Below are 20,998 nucleotides of genomic sequence, written 5' to 3' on the forward strand. Positions count from 1 at the left end.
TTCCACGCCGAGGCTGCTTTTCGCTGCTCCTTAAATCTGGCCAGCTACCAGAGTGAGGTTGGTCCTGTCATCACTCACTGTCATTCTCTACAGCTGGAATGCCTCTCCGGCCCTGCAGCCATGCCAAATGTCTTCTTTCACTCAGCAGAGCTCAGAGTTTCTGCCTACGGTGAACCATGGGGGAGGATTCTTCTTCCGAGCCTCTGGCTGACTCTGGCAATCTGGCCTCCAAGGGGGACTGAAATTCCTCAGCCTGGGTTAGACATAGAAGCCTCTGATGGCCCCTTTAATCCAGCATCTGGTTCAGAAGGCTCGTCAGCTGCATTCCCAGGAGGGACGGCCAACTGCTCCATCTCTGCATCCGAGGCCTCGGACTCAGCCACATGGGGGCCCATGACAGGAGGTGGAATGCATGGTGGTCCCCCGCCTGCAAGATCAACCCACCTCCCTCCGAAACCTCCCCGGGTTTTCCAGTTCCTGGGTTGTCCCGAATCTAAGGCAAGGCTTTCATCAGTTGCAAGCTCTTGCCGGAGCATTTGCATCCACCAGCCCCCCACCCCAGGAAGGGCTCCTCCAATGGGCAGAGAAAGGTAAGCTCACCACTGCGCTCCTCCACCCCACTCCCCTCCCCCCCCCAGCTAGGAAGAGCTCCTCAATGAGCGGAGAGCCTGCAAGGGCCGAAGAGAAAGGAGGAGCCCGTCGGAGGAGCCCTTCCTATCTGGGGGTGGGGGGACGCCTTCAGTCCATGAATTCAATTTTTTGAACATGGAATTGAAAGGCGCATGAGGGGAGAGTGACAAACCACCCCAGGTACTTCCCTCCCCACAACAGACACCCTGTGAGGTAGGTGAGGCTGAGAGAGTGTTACTAGCCCAAGGTCACCCAGCGGGCTTCATGTGTAGGAGTGGGGCTGCTCATTTGGAGGAGTGGGAAATCAAACCCGGTTCTCCAGATCAGAGTCCACTACTCTAAACCACCATTCTTAACCACTACACCACATTAAAACAGATTTCAGACCAAAATCAGCTAAATAGATAACCATTAGTTAAAAGCCTGGGTAAAAAGAAATGTTTTGGCCTGGTGCGTAGAAGACTGTATGGTAGGTGCCAGGCAAGCCTCAAGGGGGAGAATATTCCAAAGGTGAGGTGCTATCTGTGAAAATGCCTATCTACATATAACAGAGAGAGAGAGAGAGAGAGAGAATTCTCACACCAGGTTAATTGAGATTCCGGTTGCCAGGTCCAGGTTGGGAAATACTTGGAGATTTTAGGGGTGGAGCCTGAGGAGGGCGGAGTTGGGGAGGGGAGGGACTTCAATGGGATATAATGCCATACAACCCACCTCCCAAAGCAGCCATTTTCTCCAGGTGAAGTGATCTCTGTCGCCTGGAGATCAGTTGTAAAAGCAGGAGATCTCCTGCCACCACCTGGAGGTTAAATAGTAACCTATGCTGAAAATAGTAATGACTAAGAGAGAAGGCAGCACAAGGCTCAAAGGACTTAAATAGCAATATCAAAAGGAGGCTTTTTTAGGTAAAGTAAATTACTGCATTTACTAGGAATGTCAGAGCAAAAAAGAAAGCAAAAAATAAATGTATAACGCCTCGCAGGGCTTAAGGCTGGAATAACTAAGCACAACCACACAGGGTTAAGGACTGGCACTAGTAAGACATACAATAAAGAAACAATGTGCAGTCACGCAAAGGCAAAGGAAAAACAAATGCCTCACAGGGCTAGAAACTGAAACAAACCTCACTGGGTTATAAATATAACAAAAAAATGACGTGTTATATATTCAGCCATTGAGGGCTAATAAATATACAATCGTGACACAAAAGCACTAATATAGTCATATTGAGAAGAATGTGCAGTCACGTGAAGTAATCATAAAGAAACCAGAAAGCACAACAGGTCAAATCAAGAACGCGTTTCGGATAACCTTCTTCAGCTTGTTGACCTGGTTGCTGATATGGAGACTGCCGTTGTGAATGGTTTCATCTGTTATGAAGCTGCAAGTTTCTAGAGTACAACAGATAGAATACAATGTAGCAAATATTCATAAATAACAAGTTAAAAGCAACATTAGAAGAGCATAAGAAGATAGCTTACCCCATGCTACAAGAAGAATGCAAATAAAGGCGACAGCTTAGCTCCATGGATTAACAAAGAATCTTCAGAATGAAAAGAGGGCACACAGAAAAGAGGTCCTTAACCCTGTTAACATACTAGTGCCAGTCCTTAACCCTGTGTGGTTGTGCTTAATAAGTGAATTCAAAGGAGGCAAGAAGTTATTTTTTGCTCTGACATTCCTAGTAAATGCAGTAATTTACTTTACCTAAAAAAGCCTCCTTTTGATATTGCTATTTAAGTCCTTTGAGCCATGTGCTGCCTTCTCTCTTAACAACCTGGAGGTTGGCAACCCTAATTTAGATCCAGGGATATACCACGGCACAGTGTAGGATATTCTCCTTTTGGGAAAGCCCTGTCTGTTCTTGAAATGATTCGCTGAAGTGGATGAAAGGGGTGAAGTATGACAAGTAAAAGATATTTAAATGTTGAATTCTGAAGGGAATAACAGATTGTAGTAGGTGGGTGGTGGGAAGCTTTGGAACACATCAATGCTGTCTGTTCTTAACTGGGAAGAAAGCAAAAGGTTGAAGGTTTAGGTACAGTATCCTGTTTCCTTTTAGGGGATAAAAAAATTGTAAACATTTTGACTCTGAGAATTCAAGATGTGTTCATTTGCAGCCAGAGAAAGAGAACTCCATAAGTGAATTCAAAGGAGGCAAGAAGTTCTTCTGCCAGCAAACTGAGCTTCTTTTTCTGTCTGACATGGCACCATCTGGGGTTAGTCCTTGAACCTGCTTTCAAAAGCACAGCTCAACTTCAAATGTCTGAAATCATACAGAAGGAAGTGCCATTTAGCAAGTGTAGGGTTGCCAACCTCCAGATGGTAGCTGGAAATCACCCGATATTACAACTGACCTCCAGCCAATAGAGATCAGTTCACCTGGAGAAAATGGCCGCTTTGGCAATTGGACTCAATGGCATTGAAGTCCCTCCCCTCTCCAAACCCCGCCCTCCTCAGGCTCCACCCCAAAAACCTCCCACTGGTGGCGAAGAGGGACCTGGCAACCCTAAGCATGCGTAGTGTGATCTTCCTGAACCATTTTAGGTTCCACCACCAGCCACCACACAACTGGGCATATAATACGACTTCCAAACTGTCTCGAGTCTCAATAGCTGTTAACTTAGTAGTTCAGCAGCTTGTAAGACAAATTGGTTGCCCCAAGCAAAAGTTGCAAGATGCATACGGATAACTGCAAGATTCTCTCAAATGGCGTACAATCCAGCATCAATCACATACAACTGGATGGAATAGCTTAGGCTCAGTTTGCCATCCTGTAAATTGGCCTCTTTCACCACATCTAAGCACAAGATACCAGCTGCTGTGCAACCATTTCCCCATTGTAGGCAGGAAACGAATCCATACTTCAAGGCACAAAACATCTCAACATAGAGTTGCCATCCTCCAGGTAGTAGCTGGAGATCCCCTGCTATTACAACTGATCTCCAGCCGATAGAGATTAGTTCACCTGGAGAAAATGGCCGGTTTGGCAATTGGGCTCTATGGCATTGAAGTCTCTCCCCTCCCCAAACCTGCCCTCCTCAGGCTCCACCCCCAAAATCTCCAGGTATTTTCCAACCTGGAGCTGGCAACCCAATCTCAACAGCTCTCATATATGGCGATATATAGTGTAAATTGTAAACAATGTTCTTTCTCTGACCTTCTTTACACAAGGTGCACATACACACACGAAAGAGAAGTGAAACTTGCTCATGCAGAAGTCAAATTATCGTAATCTACAGTTCAGAGAACGGTTGAAAAGGAAAAGAGGAAAGGAAACTAAAAGTTGAAAACAGTGAAGTTCCTCTGGTACAGGAAAACAAGTTGCAACTCTTTCTGAAAACAGGATTGCAAAATAAGAATTTAAGAAAATACAAGCAAACTTATTAACCCAAGCAAAATGATTAAATAGTGCTCTATTGCTAAAGAGTGCTCAAAAGTTCTCCAAAGATCTGAGACCCAAACTACATTGTTATGGGGACACTTTTCTCTCCTCCAGCATCTCCCCAGAAATATATAGCTGTAATGTGGTATCATCTCATTATCATTTTTCCCACCCCACACAAAGGGGAAGCTTCAGGAGGAGGAAACGCTCACTCGTGTTTCCTTAGCATGTAATTTGAACATCATATGCTCCTTACTTTATGTGCAAAAAAAGGCAACTCTGATTAACTTGCTAAATGAACATAAGAAAGGTGCTGTGCTGCTTTTCTTAATTATTCTCTTTCATTGTTGTAAACGGTTGAGAATGAAACAAGTTTGAAAAGTGGTTTACACAGTACAGAATGTATACACTTTAAGGTTGGTTTGCATCTGGATTTGATGCCTTTGTTTTCCTCTGTCTAGTGCCGTGTTGGCGAACCTATGGCACGGGTGCCACTTCCGGCACGCGTAGCCCTTTCTGCCGGCACGCACGGTTCCTCCAAGGCACTGGTCTTTCCGGCTCTGCCCCACCCCGGATGGGGGAGGCTGTAGCCCAGGGGTGGGGAACCTCCGACATGATTGGCGGTGGCCCCCGGACTCTCCCACAGAAGCTGCCACCATTGCCACCGCTGGAGCGTGCGCGGCCAGCCAGGCGGGTGGGAGAGCGGGGAACAGAAGCCGAGCGCTCACACTCGGCATGGCCGGAGGCTTCTCCGGCGCCCTCTGGGCCTGTGCGGGCGAAGGGGCATGGCTGGTCGGTGGGTGCGAAGGAGGCGCCCTCTGCCCCACCCTGCTCGCCTCTCACAAGCCTGCTGCCGTGCCCCACTGAGTGGCAAATCCAAGGCAAAACCTCCCATGCATAAATGGCCTCTTTCTTTTTCTGTCTCCCTCTGTCCTTTTCTTTCTCTCCCTTGCTCCATTTCTTTCTCCCTTTCTCTCTCTTTTTCTTTCTTTCTCTCCCTTCCTTCCCTTTCCCCCTCCCTTCCCTTCTTTCCTTCCTTCCTTCCTTCTTTCCCTCCAGCGGCTTCTCCGGCACCCTCTGGGTCTGTGCGGGCAGAGGGGCGTGCAGTCCTATTCCACCTTTGAAGTGCCCACACGCTATCCTCCAAACACCTTTCCATTTGTCTTGATATGTAGAGAGAAAACACTAAGGAACTAGTTGCCAATCTCCAGGTACTAGCTGGAGATCTGCTATTACAGGTGATCTCCAACCAATAGAGATCAGTTCCCCTGGAAAAAATTGCCACTTTGGCAATTGGACTCTATGGCACTGAAGTCCTTCCCCAAACCCCGCCCTCCTCAGGCGCCACCCCAAAAACCTCCCACTCATGGCGAAGAGGAACTTGGCAACCCTAGCCTCTCCCTCTGGGCCCCCTCTGGGGGTGGTATTCAGGTTAAATTGCCGCATTGGCACTCGGCGATAAATAAGTGGGTTTTTGGTTGCAGTTTGGGCACTCGGTCTCTAAAAGGTTCGCCATCACTGGTCTAGTGAATCCCATCATCCATGTGTAAAGGGGAATGCCACAGTGATTTTTAACAAAAAGCCAATGAGCACAGAAAAAATTTACACTGGCGTCGTTTGGGGGGACCCTGTTGCTAAAAATAGATGTTGCATTCCATTGTATACCACTCAGAGAAACAGAAGCCAAAGGAGGCGGTCGGGGCCATGTGGCTCCGCCCGGCTCTTGTGGCGGTTTGGCATGGGGGCCGGATCCAGTTTGGGGGGGGAACTGGCCTGCGTGCCTTTTTTCCCCAACAGGGAGGATCCCAATAAGGGATTTTGGGGGAGGCCGGAAGGGGACAGGCCAAGATGGAAGGCTGCCATGAACAACCCGGCGGGGCTGTCAGGGGGCATGCCTTGCCATGTGCTGTCAAATGGCCTCCTTCCAAGTGGCGGGGGACCACACAGCTGGCTGCCGCCCTTGTGTGTCCCAGGAACTGCCATCTCAAAAGTGGCCCAGCATGGCTGGGTATTTTGCATCGGCCTGCAATGGTGGCAGGCCGATGGTAGGATAACGCTCCCATGCCATGCCAATGCCTTGCTGCTGCAAACAATAAAGTTGTGCCATTCCTCCAAGCTGGTTGTATGTCATCTTTGGGTCACTCTGCTGGGGTATGGGTTCGCACTCTTAATGGGCCGGGTCCCGCTAGAGCACCCCACACAATTAGGCACTAGCCCGGCAACCTGATGATGTACATTACAGGAGAAATCCGTTGGGGCTTACTCGCAGGAAACTGTGCTTGCAATTGCAGCCTACATTATGCATCTTTATAGTAAATACAGGACAAATTACCCTTTGCTTGTCCGCAGAAGAAATAAAAGGCCTAAATAGTTTGGGCGTAAACACAGTGAAAATAGAAACACAAGAAATGGTGACAGACAGAAGTAAGCTTCCAGTTCCAGCATTATTCACCTCATAAGATAGCCCTCATCCTTCAGATTCCAAGGGAACAATGGAAAATGTGTTCTTTTCCCATACCATTTGTTCTTACATTTTGGTCTTGGGACTGGGAATAGACCATGGGGCATTCCTGAAAATCAAAGGAAATGCGGAAGAGACAGAGGTTCCTTAGAGGTTCCACCGTGTGCTGAAGAGCCAAGCCATTTTTGGTTTACATTTCAACATTTAAAATAAAAAAATGACTTTAATCTGCAGCAGTGTACGTGACTGCAGTGGAAACATGAAATACTCTGTAGATTCTATAAATATTTTCCATTTTCCACTCTGCTTAATTGGACCATGCCCACAGGATAAATGCAGCAACTTTTTAAGCTTAATTCAGTGAGGAGGCCATAAGGTAAAAAATTGTAGCAGTACATAGAGAATGTTCAAACCAAAATGGTAATCCTCAATATAACAAAGCTTAAGAACCACTTTTCTTTATATTGAATCCAGTCTTGCAAAAGGATATTTGCTGGATGATATGTAAGAAACCTGATATGAGTCCATTTATTTATGAAGTCTCCACAGTACTGGCAATGGGATTGATTTTCCATGATCTGTATTTTGCCTTTTCTCACAGATCCATTGCAAGACTTTGCTTTTACTCTTGACAGTTGTTCCGGACATACCATCGAAAGTGTTAATATCAGGGCAGCAACGGTTTTAAGTAAGTATAAAATATATTTTACCAAGACTGAATACAAGGCATCATTAAATGTGCACGTCTTAAATGATTAATACGAAGCAAGACATCTAATTTTCAACCGTGGATGATTTACCTCCGAAAAAAGATCACAGACCGGTACTTGGACAGAATGCACTCAGTAGTTAAAACTGGTTCACATTATGTTCGTCATCACCTGCTGACTGACACGTTTAGCAATGACTGTCTCAAACACTACAGATAGGATTTCTGTATCTCCTCGTATCACCTGAGCCACTCTTCAATAAAGGCTTAGTCTGCACACGTAGCAGAGTGGCATGAGTAAGCCCTGCAGTAGTAGACCTACTTATACGTAGTTGTATCGCTTTGTACACTGTTAAGGTAAACTACATTTTTAGTGCTCCCTCACAATAAAAAGTCTTGGCAAGTATTAGAAAACTAGCAGAACAGACCTGCCTTTTCTTGACCGGAGTTTTATAAGTGAGTATTCAAAAACCACATCCAACAGGGAGACTGAAATGGAAGAGCACAAATAATTCTTTTGGGAAACAGTATTTGCAATCCTTTGTTACTGCCCATTGGAGGGGGGGATGAGGAATCTTCCTGGATTGCCTGCCCAGCCCCTCTCCCTCCAGTCTAGGATTGCCAACTGTGTTGGGAAATACCTAGAGATTGTTTTGGGGGGAGCCTGGGGAGGGTGGGTTGGGAAGGGGAGGGCCCTTAGCAGGGAATAATACCAAAAAGTCCGCTCTCCAAAGCAGCCGTTTTCTTCATGGGAACTGATCTTGGTCATCTGGAGAGCAATTGCAACAGGTGCCACCTGGAGGTTGACAACCCTATTCCACTCCCAGTATGTGATTCTGGGTAACATTTGCTGGAAACAGCTGGTCAATTACCAAGGCATTTTCTTCCTGAGGACTAGCTCTTATGAATCATCTGCTGCCTTGCTCCTGAAAGGCTCTGCTCTGCAGTCACATCTTCCCCGCTTCTTTCGCCTGCTTAGATGCTGTAAGGGAGTCGATTAGTGTGTCCCTTTTGGTTAGTGTGGATCATACTGGATGTGGCATGGATCACAGAAATCAGACTGACCATATTCAAAATGAAAGGGAATTTATTAAGGAAATAAAAAGAGCACACCACATATGTAGACACAAGTGACTGAGCAAAGACAAAAGAAAAGGTGATAAAACTGTAATCCTCTTGACCCTAACTCTAACATACCCTAAATGATGAGAAATTAGAATACGATACTAATTCTTGGATTTGCAAGTATTTAGAAATCCTCCTTTACCTTGTTCCAGTATGTTGGGGCTCTCCTCAACCATGTGTGCTCAAAATGGAGTCCAGGTTAGCATAGAGGCTTAGAGTCACTAGCAAAACATCTTCTTCCTTGCATCCAGGGGCTTTATAGCTTCTCCCTCTCCCACTCTCTTTGTAGATCCTCTTTCTTTTCCTATCCCCAAAGGAAGATATGGCTGGCAAGCCAGCCCTGTGGGGCCCAAGCAGTGGTAGAACGCCTCCCGTGGCCCGGTTAGAAAGATAAATGACTGGGCTGGAAGAGACATGCCATTGGGGAAGTGGGACCTGGCCAGCCAGCTACCACATTTAAAGACCAGCAGTAAGAGAGCTGGGCAAGTGGCAGGAGGGGCAGCCAAGATGCAGACCAAGGAATTCAGCAGCTGTAGCAGCTGTGGAAAGGCCCAGGAAGACGACAGGGCAGTTAAGGCCCCAGAAGAGAGGTCAGGAGCACTGGTGAGGCTAACAATGGGAACAGAAAGCTGGGAGAGGCTGGGGTCAGCGGCAGACCTCCAGGACAGGACAAAGCCACAGGGAGAGGAAGGACTGAGCAAGAGGGGGCAGAGAGCAAGCCTTGTCCTTGGAGGACCAGCTGGAGGGGACAGAAACACCAGGAGAGAAGGCCTCAGACCACCTGAGACCATGGGGGTGGGTGACCAAAGGCCAGCTGCCAACCCCAAAAGCCAAGAGGGGGCAAGGGTTAGGAACCAGAGAAGTGGCTGTTCTCATTAGGAAATCATGGAGATGCATGGGTGGGCTCGGAGTCCAAGCACTGCTAAAACTGTCTGGGTGATCGGCTGTAACAGAGGTGGCCAAGGAGGAGTCTGGAAGGGTCACCCTGACAGACTAAAGAGGAGGGTCCCTGGTCTGAGGCCACAGTAAGAACTGATAGAAAGTTTGTTCTTCCCAAGCTCCGTAGCTTTAGGTGTGACTATGAGTGAGGTGTGATGTTGCCTATTGTCCTTCTCCTGGCCACAGCCATTTGCCTGGATGGCTTAATGTTTGGGATGTGAGTCATATCCTCTTCTCTTTCTCCTTCCCTTCTGCTGTCCAGAAAAAGGCACTTTATAACCTCTGAGCCTATACAGGGTGCAGACCTGCAGGAGAGAAGGAGAAAAGTGGCTTGCAAGTCTCATTTCCCCAAAGTGCAACTGAGCCTTTATATCTGTGGCACCATTGCTAAGAAGTTAATAATAATGCCTGGTAAAAATATTGCAGTTTAGTGATTTGTTCAAGGCCATCTGCCTGGAGAGAGAAGGGCCAGGCTGGTCAGGTGACCCGAGAAGGCAGAGTAACTTCCTCACTCCCACATAGGCAGAAATGAAGGCTTTTCAGTCCCGATTTCTCACAAGTACAATGGAGCCCTTATATCTCCGCAGCCATTATTAAAAAGTTGTTGAGAATGCCTGTAGGTTAGCAATTTGGTCCAGGCATATGGCACATGAACATGGAAGCCTAAATGGACTGCCCCAAGAATCAACAAGAATATCAAGTTGAGTCTAGATCAAGGGAAGTAATACTACCACTGTATTCTGCATTGGTCAGACCTCACCTGGAATACTGTGTTCAGTTTTGGGCTCCACAATTTAAGAAGGATGTTGACAAGTTGGAGCATGTCCAGAGGAGAGCGACCAGAATGGTCAATGGTCTGGAATCTGAGCCCTATGAGGAGAGACTTAAGGAGCTCGGTTTGTTTAGTCTGGAGAAGAGAAGGTTAAGGGGTGACATGATAGCCATGTTTAATTATTTGAAGGGATGCCATGTTAATGAGGGAACTAGCTTGTTCTCTGTTGCTTCAGAGACTAGGACACAGAGTAATGGATTTAAACTAAGAGAAAAACGATTCCACCTAAATATTAGGAAGAACTTTCTGACGGTGAGGGCGGTTCGACGGTCGAATGCGCTGCCTCGGGGGTGGGGGGGTGGAGTCCCCATCTTTAGAGGTCTTTAAGCAGAGGTCGGATGGCCATCTGTTGGGAGCGCTTTGACTGTGGGATCCTGCATGGCAGGGGGTTGGACTGGATGGCCCTTGGGGTCTCTTCCAACCTTGTGTGATTTTGTGAAGTAGTTGCTAGGCATCATTCCCTGCACACTTTCTCCTTTCCTCTCCCACCAGAACAAGCATCAATATCAACCACACATAACAAGGTGGGGGGAGGAACATGAGAAAAGAAGGATGCTTAATTCCCAAGCAACAGGTGTGTCCTCCTCGAGGCGAAGTTCAGTAAGCAGGTATTGCTCTGTTGGATCAGCAACTTAGTATTTATACCAGGCCTGGCAAATTCATAGGCTTCATACATTGCTGATCCCAGGGGTCAACAATGTATACCACAATTCCCTTCTGCACCTGAACATATACTAAAGAGACTCTAGCTCAGGATCAGCTACAAAGTTTTGATTGACTGATCCCTGTTGTTTGCTAGAGTTTTCTATCTGACCGAGTGTCAGGAAACTGACAACACAACCTTAAAGTGGTGTGGTGGAGGGATACAAAGAAACCTAGGGATAAAACAGCCTAATTAATGTTATGTATGTGTGTAAAGTGCCATCAAGTCGCAGCCAACTTACGGCGACCCCTTTTGGGGGGTTTTCATGGCAAGAGACTAACAGAGGTGGTTTGCCAGTGCCTTCCTCTGCACAGCAACCCTGGTCTTCCTTGGTGGTCTCCCATCCAAATACTAACCAGGGCTGACCCTGCTTAGCTTCTGAGATCTGACGAGATCAGGCTAGCCTGGGCCATCCAGGTCAGGGCAATAAATGTGATACAGGCACCTTAATAATGTGCTGCAGACTGGAGTGTTAGTTTTCAGCTCTGTTGTCTTCCAGATTCCTTGCATCAATCCAAAGTTCATCCAATCCTATAATTTCCAATATAAGCAAAATTAACTAAAATAAAAGGATTACAGTAGTAGTGCTCTTTCTCCCACTCTCCTCTCCCTCCATTTCATTCTTCCCTTCTTGTCCCTAGTTAAATTCACAGGTCTAGCAAATATTTTTGCGCCACTTATTTCGTCTGTCAGCCAACCAGGCTCCAAGCATGACTTGCCAGAATCTATCGGGCTCCACCCATGACTCATTCGATTCAACCTCGATTTCTGCCTTGCCATGCCATGCCAGGTTCAAACCTCCCACTGTTCCCAGGCTGCCACGTTCTACTCCAAGCCAGCCTATCCAGGAGCCCAGTATTTTTGAGATCAAAGGTTTGAACGCATAGGTGCCTCTGGGTTTGTAGCAATCAAATTGGTTTAATAAACCCATCCGAGTCCTGAGACCCTCGCCAGACCCTTTCCACATTTGGGGGACAAAATTGCTTTTGTATTCAGGAACATCCAGAGGAGTTAAGGCACATTATGGTAAACAAAAAGTAGGATCTTTCGAGCTCCTTTCTTTAAGAAAGCAAGTATTTGTGATAACTGCCTTGATTTTTCTGCAGTTGCTCATGATAAGTCACATTCCACTCTCTCTACAGGACACAACATCGGGGAACTCTTTGTAACTGTAAGACTCATTGTGAATGGCAAGAGCATCCCACTTTTCTCAACACAACTTTGTGAGCGGGATCATCCAAACTTGAGTTTCTGTGGAAAGAAGAAAGGAGGTAGTTATTTTTTACTTGCTAAGCTCTGGGCTACTGGGTAGGGCTGTTGATTCGGTTCGGCCCGAACCAAAAAACAACTGAATTTCTCTCAATTCGGCGGTTTTTCAGTTCGGACGAACTGAACTCAAAAAGGGGGGGAACTGGGGAGCCGAATTGGCCGAGTTCGAGGTGTTCCCGAATAAATTCAGCCGATTCGGGCCCTTTCCCCCACCCCACGCGCTTTCAGGGAGCTTCCCTGGAGAGGCGCGGGGTGCCCTTTAAACAGATCTGCGCCTCCCTGCTGGGAGGCACAGATCTGTTTAAAGGGCACCCCGCGCCTCTCCAGGGAATCCCCCTGAAGGGGGGGTGGGGTGCCCTTTAAACAGATCTGCGCCTCCCGGCCGGGAGCAACACATCTGTTAAAAGGGCACCCCGCCCCCCTCCAGGGGGAATCCCTGGAGGGGGGCGGGGTGCCCTTTTAACAGATCTGTTGCTCCCGGCTGGGAGGCGCAGATCTGTTTAAAGGGCACCCCACCCCCCCATCAGGGGGATTCCCTGGAGAGACGTGGGGTGCCCTTTAAACAAATTTGTGCCTCCCAGTCGGGAGGCGCAGATCTGTTTAAAGGGCACCCCGCGCCTCTCCAGGGAAGCTCCCTGAAGGTGCGTGGGGTGGGGGAAAGGGCCCGAATCGGCCGGATTCCCCCTGAAGGGGGGCAGGGTGCCCTTTAAACAGATCTGCGCCTCCTGGCCGGGAGCATCAGATCTGTTTAAGGGGCACCCCGCGCCTCTCCAGGGATTCCCCCTGAAGGGGGGCGGGGTGCCCTTTAAACAGATCTGCTGCTCCCGGCCGGGAGCAGCAGATCTGTTTAAAGGGCACCCCGCGCCTCTCCAGGGAAGCCCGCTAAAGGGGGGCGGGGTGCCCTTTAAACAGATCTGCTGCTCCCCGCCGGGATCCCCCCGAATTTCCGGGGAACTCCGGATCCCTCCGAATTTCCGGGGATCCGAAGCGGGGTAGTTCGGACTTCGGCACGGCCCGAATAAAACGGGCCGAATTTTGCCAAAGCCGAACTATACCGAATTTTTTTTTCAACAGCCCTACTACTGGGTATAGTAAGCAGGGTGTCAGATGAATGAACCAGGTTGGAACTATCCTAATATCTTAGTTATACTTAACACAGCAAGATCTTTCCATTGCAGCATCTATATTTTGCATAAAGCATTTGGCTGGTATTCTCTTTATAACCACAGGAAAGATCTGCTTCAAGCACCAAGAAAGGAAGAGGGGAAGTTCAAGACCACCTCTAGAATTCATTGCTGACTAAAGCAGAAAGCCCTGGTTATATGACTGAGACAAATGATATAAATTAGGAAGCTTGGTCCATTTGCAAAACACCTTCCCTTCAATATTGGGATGAGGCTCAGTTGAATTCCTGGCCTCTCCAGTTACAAGGATCATGTACCTGATTTGGTACTCAATCTGGAGCCAGTGCAGCTGGCAAAGCACTGGTTGTATATGCCCTCTCCAAGGGGTCCCTGTAAGGACTTGAGCCACTGCGTTCTGGGCCAGCTGCAGTTTCCAAAGCAACTTCAAGGGTAGAGCGAGTTACAGTAGTCTAATGTAGAGGTGACTGTTGCATGGATCACTGTAGCTAGGTTAGGGCAGGACAGGTAGGGAGCCAGATGCCGGAGAAGGTGGAAAAACACCGTCCTGGCAGTATTAGTGACCTGGGCCTCCAAGGAGAGGGTGATATCCAGGATCACCTCAAGAATCCTGACAGAGGAAGCTAGTATGAGTTGAACCCCATCAAGTATCAGGAGCTGGCTTCCCTGCCCTGGGCCACAGGAACTCCATTTTTGATGGATTTCAGACACCTCTGCTTTAACCATTTTACCACAGCCTCCAGGCCCATGGTAAGAGTACACATGAAGCTGCCTTATACTGAATCAGACCCTTGGTCCATCAAAGTCATATTATCTTCTCAGACTGGCAGAGGCTCTCCAGGGTCTCAGGTGGAGATCTTTCACATCACCTACTTGCCTAGTCTCTTTAACAGGAGATGCTGGGGATTGAACCTGGGGCCTTTTGCATGCCAAGCAGATGCTCTGCCACTGAGCCACAGCCCCTCCCCAAATCTGATACTCTAACCACTATTTCACATGATTTCACATGAAACTGCCTTATGCTGAATCGGACCTTTGGTCCATCAAGTGTTGTCTGCTCAGACTAGCAGCAGCTCTCCAGGGTCTCAGGCAGAGGTCTTTATTCTGCAAGGCAAAATGGGAAAGTTATCTAGAATGCCCGTCTCACACTTTTTTGCAGCCTCATTGGTCTGTATTTGGCATCATTTGAGCCACTGATACACCAGTATATATACAGAAGAAAAAGAATTCATATCAATCACATTGGGACTGTTCTATGGACAATATTTGGACATCATCTTGTTTATATTGTACTTACCTGCAGTGCCTATTGTGGACAATTGTTATATACATTTCTAAAATATTGATATACAATAATTGTTTAGATTTTGTGTTATATATAGTTTGGCCATTGTGCTGTTTTTTTGCTACTAATTTCTGTATTTCATAGTAGGTAGCACCACTGTTTTAATTTATTATGGCTTTTGATTGCAAACAGAACCAAGCTTTAGACTAAAGGAGTCTTTCTTTGAATGATCATAGGCACACAGAGAAGGGGAAAAACACAGCTTGTAAACAACCAGCTAAACCACAATTAATCCTGTTTTATGATCTGGTCAGATATAGTAACAGTTGGGAGTATACCAGTGTCACCAACACACCTTGCCTCTCAGCATTCCCCTGTTTTACCACGCCTCTAGGAGTTCAGTCTTGCCTTCCAAGTTCGCCAAGAACCAAGGCATTCCAGTGTTTACTTTCCAGCTCTCCAGGGAACAAGGAAACTACTTCCCCTCCCAGTATGAAATTTCCTTACTGGTACAAGCTACCACCAGCAAAAAGAATTACAAGCCATAAATATATCTGTACATGGAAGAGGGTTTTTGTTACCCTCCCCCATTTTGCATCCCTCAGCCAGCACAGGGCTTTTCAGCAGTGACAGAGACAGTCAGCATAACCCAGTGGTCTTAAGCATCATAAATAAGATTTCTCCCTAAGCAATCCTTAATAAAATCACACCCCCAAAGATCTTGGTTATAAAAACTTTAATACCTAAACATATATACTCAAAAGCACATAAAAAGGTAAAGGTAAGGGTCCCCTGTGCAAGCACCGGGTCATTCCTGACCCATGGGGTGACGTCACATCCCGACGTTTCCTAGGCAGACTTTGTTTACGGGGTGGTTTGCCAGGGCCTTCCCCAGTCATCTTCCCTTTACCCCCAGCAAGCTGGGTCCTCATTTTACCAACCTCAGAAGGATGGAAGGCTGAGTCAACCTTGAGCCAGCTACCTGAAACCAACTTCTGTTGAGATCGAACTCAGGTCGTGAGCAGAGCTTTGGACTGCAGTACTGCAGCTTAACACTCTGCGCCACGGGGCAAAAAAGCAGATACTTGGGAATAATCTATAGACCAGTAGAAATAAGGGACACATTTAGAAAACAATCAAATGGTTAATCGCTAGCTAATCTTTCATTGTATCCTCTACATGTCCCTCCTTTGAAATGGATCCAAAAGAGGGCATCTTAGCACAGCCTGACAGGGCCCTTTCCTTGATATCAGAGTCTTGACACAGAACTGCTGTCCAGGCTAACATATTTATGGGTTTCCCTGCCTGCAGTGTAGGCTTCTTTCCCTGTGTCAACCATATGTTAGGGTGCAAAGTTTTCCTCAAAACTAGCTCTTGACCAATCACTGCAAAAACCGGGATTAAAGGAGTTTAGCCCACCAAAGGGGGAACCAGTAAGTATCGCTCAAGGCACTCTAACAACTTAGCCAAATGGTGAAATTGAGACTGGGATTCAGTTTCCCAGCTCAATCGATCATCATATATCTATCCCTCCTTTCCTGGAATGTAAATGTATGATTTAATTGCCCCATTCCAGCTGTGTTATTGTAAAAGCAGATTTATCCTTTCCTAACAGCCATGATGATTGACTAGTATTACTTCTTGTGCTAACTAGCTGTTACCTTTGCTTAGCACCAATAACCATGTTAAGTGTTGTAGAGAACACAGAAGTTAATGGTCCTTCTCCAGAGTAGAGACACAGAAGACAAAAGTGAAAAGAGAAGAGACTGTGCATACAAGATGTAAAGTCAGGAACATGCTACTACTTGGTGGATGTGGCTGTCTGCTATCAGTACATACTTCCATTTTTCCTGCGCGTGCGAAGACATGCAGAGAGCATGCAACAAATGAAAAATGAACATCTCTTGGTAGCAAATGAGCCAATCACACACCAAGGCCCTAAGCTTTTTCTTTGCTACAAATAGATCTCAATCAGACGTATAATAATTAATTAACTTACCATACATTGCTGTGAGTTTCCTGACTGTGCAACAGTTCATCTACTAAGATGGCCTCTGGGGAATTACTAGCACATTTTTTCATGGAACAGAGATATCGCACAGAATAATAGACAAAAGCTGCCAGAGCAACCAATCATGCAAATTATGGAAGTCAGACTGATGGAAAAATTAAATTCCAAGACACTTTCAATTGTATATTGAATTAAAGAAAATAAAATAAAGGCACCCATAGATCCTACTGGAAGGCTGTCTTATGCTGATGAAGTGCTTAATAAGAATCTGTAGAAAATACATTATAGAGAATTGGAGTCCATCCTGGGCACAACACAAACTGCTGCTTACATATTAAATCACAAAGCCAAATTCTTCTGGGGCTTTGCAAGTCCTTAATCTTAGTAAGGCAGGAAAATTGTTTTCTCTAACTGAAGTATATTATGATATAAAGCCATAGCTGATTGTATTAGATAATACCATATATCTTAATATAGACACTGTTCCCATATGCCAATGAGCTCTTACCACTATGTTTTGAACGGCCACTTTCTCTTTAACAAGATGAGGAGAGGGGACAGTTTCTGAATTTTTAAAGTATTTTTCATTATACATCATTCTGTGCATGGAGATTTGTATTGTGTATTTCTATTGTGTATTTGTTTTTTTGTATTTACTACACGGTTTCCCTTGGCATAGGAGCGTAAAGGCCCAAATGCACATTATACTTCTTCCAGGTCCACTCCAGATTTCGTTCAGTGGGCATGTTCTGGGAGTTTTCAGGTATATGGGAGTTCTGTTTGGATTGGGACTATGGCACGTGATGAATGGGAGCTTAAGCTTTCCCACCTGCACCATTTTCTGACCTAAAAGGGAGGTGCTATTCGCCTTGTTGGAGAAACTTACATGTAGCTTATCAGTATACATGTTTCCCCAATGAGGCAAACAGCAGCTACCTGGGGCCATTTTAGGTTGGCAAATGGTGCAGTTGGGAAGAGGTAAACTCCCTCATCTCACACACCACAGTCTAGATCTGAATTGGACCCCTACATGTCTGGGAATTAAATTTCAACTGGGAACTCCCAGGGTACATCTGCTGATCAAAAACAGCATAATGTGTACTTAGGCCCCAAGTCTGTTTGAGGCTGTGATAGCTATTTCAGAATAACATAAGATCCCTTCTAGATCAGGCCAAGGGTTCATCTAGTCTAGCATTCTGTGTCCATATGGTCAGTCAGATACCCCTGGGTAGTTCACAAGCACAGCTGGAAGGCATGTTATGGATGTCAACCCTAGGTATTCAGAGGTACATGGCCTCTGCCTTCTGGTTAGAACTCATAGTCCGAATGACTTGGCCACCATGATACTGTATATATTTCTATAACCTCAAGGCTGAATTACTGCAGTACATTCTATCTTTGAAGATTGGCTGGAAAGTTTGATTTGTTCAAAATACAGCCACTCATTTAATCACAAGACAGAACTGAAAGCAGAACGTCATACCCATGCTGATACAGCCCCACTGGCTCCCAATTAGTCTCTCAATCCGAAGTGCTGTTCTTAATCATTAAAGGCCAAATCACACCCAACATCGTGCCTGGGTGTGCCGTAACACCTGCCAATGTGTTTCCTTGCACCCACATGGTTCTTGCATCTTGGGGATACAATTCAAAGGGTTTATCAGTCTATCACATTTTTATCCCACCCATGCTCCAAGGAGCTCAGGACACCTTACATGGTTATGCTTCCCCATTTTATCTTCACAACAACCTTGTGGGGTCATTCAGGCTGAAACTGAGTATCTGGCCCAACAGTTTCGAAACAGAATGAATGTGAACCTGGAACTCCCAGATCCTAGTCCACCACTCTAGCCACTATGCCACGCTGGCTGAGTATTCAAAGGATCTTGAATGGAACAGAACATTATGCAGAATTTATTTCAATGGACAGCTCTGCATAGGACTGCACATTTTATCTGACATTGTTTTAAATAAATGAAAGATATATTTTAATTATTATAGTGTTGGTTTTAATGGAATCTGCAGTGAAATATTGTTAGGTTTTTTTAACGGAAATTTTACAAGCCACCCATTTTCAGCCCACGTGGCAAGGTAGCAATACAACACATCAAACAAACAAACAAACTAGCTGCCAATGTTTTTTTTTTAAAGAGCTTCCAGACAAAAGTGTGAGACTGGCCATCTGCAACAGATATATTTGGTCCTGTAAATTATTATTTAAAACGGGAACCAGCTTAATGTCCATTTTAACAACACTTGTTTTCTCTTTGAAACCTGGCAGAGCTTTTCAAACTCGCTAAGATGGGGTGTAGAACTTGGTGGGCATCAACCTTTGGAAGTTTCAGACCTCAGGGAAACAAATGTAATAGAAGCCAATGAGCACAGTTGATTACTACCGTTACCCAAATTAGAGTTTCTCCGCTTTGCTTGGGGGAATTAGCGTGGAGACAGGCAGGGCTTTGCGAGAGGTTGGGTAACCAGTATATTTGCAGCTTTTGTACAGGGATAAGTCCCTATGGAAAACTCCCAATAAAGAAGCAGTTTGTTCCCAATAAAATGGGGTTTCATTATAAAATAGTTTCAAGCACACAACAGAAAACAAAGCGAGAGACCTTACACACAAGTAAGGGGTGAGTGTTTGGATCAAAAGACACACACACACGCTAGGAAAGCAACGAAGGTGAACATTTATACCCCTAAATGAGTCCTGGGGCAGTATGAGGTAACTGGCAAAGAAAAACTTTACCAGGGACACAGAACTTGATTCCTCCTCCAGAGTCTAAAACAAAGAGAGGGGTAGAAGATGTGTGTCATTCAAGCAAATATCTGAGTGATTGCTTTGATTAATTGCTGGTGGTTGCTCTGGGTAGATATTAGAATGTGGGGAAATGTCAGAGTGGTTTTCTCAGGATGGATGTGAGTCAGACGGGAGATATTTGATTCAATCTCCTCCGAATGCCTGATGACGCTTGAGGGGTATCAGATATGTAGAAGAATAGCTAGGCTCTTCCTGAATAGCCTTGATTACCTGTTGATGAGATTTAAAGTTCTCTGTGTTGTCCAGGTGGCTGCCAGGAGCACTTAATTTAACATGCTAGTGGAAGCTTAGTCATCCCCATTGTCTGTCAACCTTTCACACCCTGGGCCAGGAGAAAATGTAAATGACTGACTCACTTCCAACTCCAAAGTATAGCACATGTGCCAAGATGGATTCCAGGTCCCTGGGATATTGATTCACCTCAGTGAAGCAGTGCCCTGCTCTTGTGCCAGGTCGTATATGCACGTTATGGCACCCCAGATAGTTGGAACAGTCAGGACACTAACACATTGATGCTCACGTTTATTGAAGTAGCTCTTGTAATAGCTACAGGAGTAACAAACACCTGGAAATTGGGATAGTACGAGTCATTTAACTGACCGCTTTAGAAGAACAATATTGATTTCTGGGCTCTGATTTGTTCATTTTTATCATTATGTTCATGTTTATTATTATTTCATTATTTTATTATGTTCATTTTTATTGTGTTAATATTTATTATAGGTGTTGTGTGCAGAGTCAGTGTACTGTTTAGATGTAAATGGTTTCTACCATGCCTGACCTTCTTAACCTATCAATGGTCTGTTTTGCAGAACATATCTACTATGAAGGGCCTGTTTCAGTCAATATCCATGACATCCCCCAAGTAAGTTCTTGGTTTACTCTCTGAAATACAAATACTAACCAGGTGGGAAAGCCACCAGCAGCAATGCTGTGATTATGTTAATGTATCACAAAAACTAGACATATTGAAGAGGGCTATGCTTGTTGTAGCCTGACCTGGATGGCCCTGGCTAGCCAGATCTCGTCGGATCTCAGTAGCTAAGTGAAAGCCATCAGTTCAGGCTATGATCATCAAGTGATGAACATGCAATGTGAGAACCAGCTTTAAAATAATTACATTAGAAATGTAATCTAATTACATTAGAAAGGAGTTTACTAGATATCCAAGTCCTGTATCTTTTGTACCTGATCCACTGGAAATTAGCTGATATTTAGGAACATCCAGAGATGCATACCAGATATATTATGTGTTCAGTGTTATCCCATTTTCAGGTAACTCATAGGAGTTTAAACCAGGAAATATCAAAGTAAAAGGAGCTTTGAAAGAAATCTGTTTTTCTCAGAGATGTGACATTGTAGCTAATTGCCTGAAGAAATTAGATCCTGACTGGCTCCAACTAACTGTAAAAAAACAAGAGTCTTGATAGCAAAGGGGAAATTAGTTCAAACAACTTTCCATTTTCAAATTAAAAAGGTAAAAATATAATGGAATTTTCCTCCCAGTTTGATTGGTTGATTGTTTTGCTGGAAAAGGAAAAATGACTAAAGGCAGAAACCCTGCCAACTTCAGGTATAAGGACAGGGTGTTGTAGAACTTTGGAATAGTGGAATTTTGGAATAATCAACCATCTTTGAAGGTATCACAAAAACCATGAATATCTAGAGTCCACCTGGCCAATGGGAAAGGCT

General features: G+C 45.5%; 1 protein-coding gene across 1 annotated transcript in view; it reads left to right on the top strand.

The window, feature by feature from the left end:
* Positions 1-20,998, top strand: part of LY86 (lymphocyte antigen 86) — a 39,769-nt gene that overhangs the window by 16,506 nt on the left and 2,265 nt on the right. The window contains exons 2-4 of the mRNA XM_056854155.1: positions 7,075-7,161; positions 11,924-12,052; positions 20,119-20,171. Coding sequence (XP_056710133.1) covers positions 7,075-7,161; positions 11,924-12,052; positions 20,119-20,171 — 269 coding nt within the window. The remainder of the gene's footprint in view (positions 1-7,074; positions 7,162-11,923; positions 12,053-20,118; positions 20,172-20,998) is intronic.

The sequence above is a fragment of the Euleptes europaea genome, chromosome 8, assembly GCF_029931775.1.
Source record: "Euleptes europaea isolate rEulEur1 chromosome 8, rEulEur1.hap1, whole genome shotgun sequence".
NCBI classification, from domain to species: Eukaryota; Metazoa; Chordata; class Lepidosauria; order Squamata; family Sphaerodactylidae; genus Euleptes; species Euleptes europaea.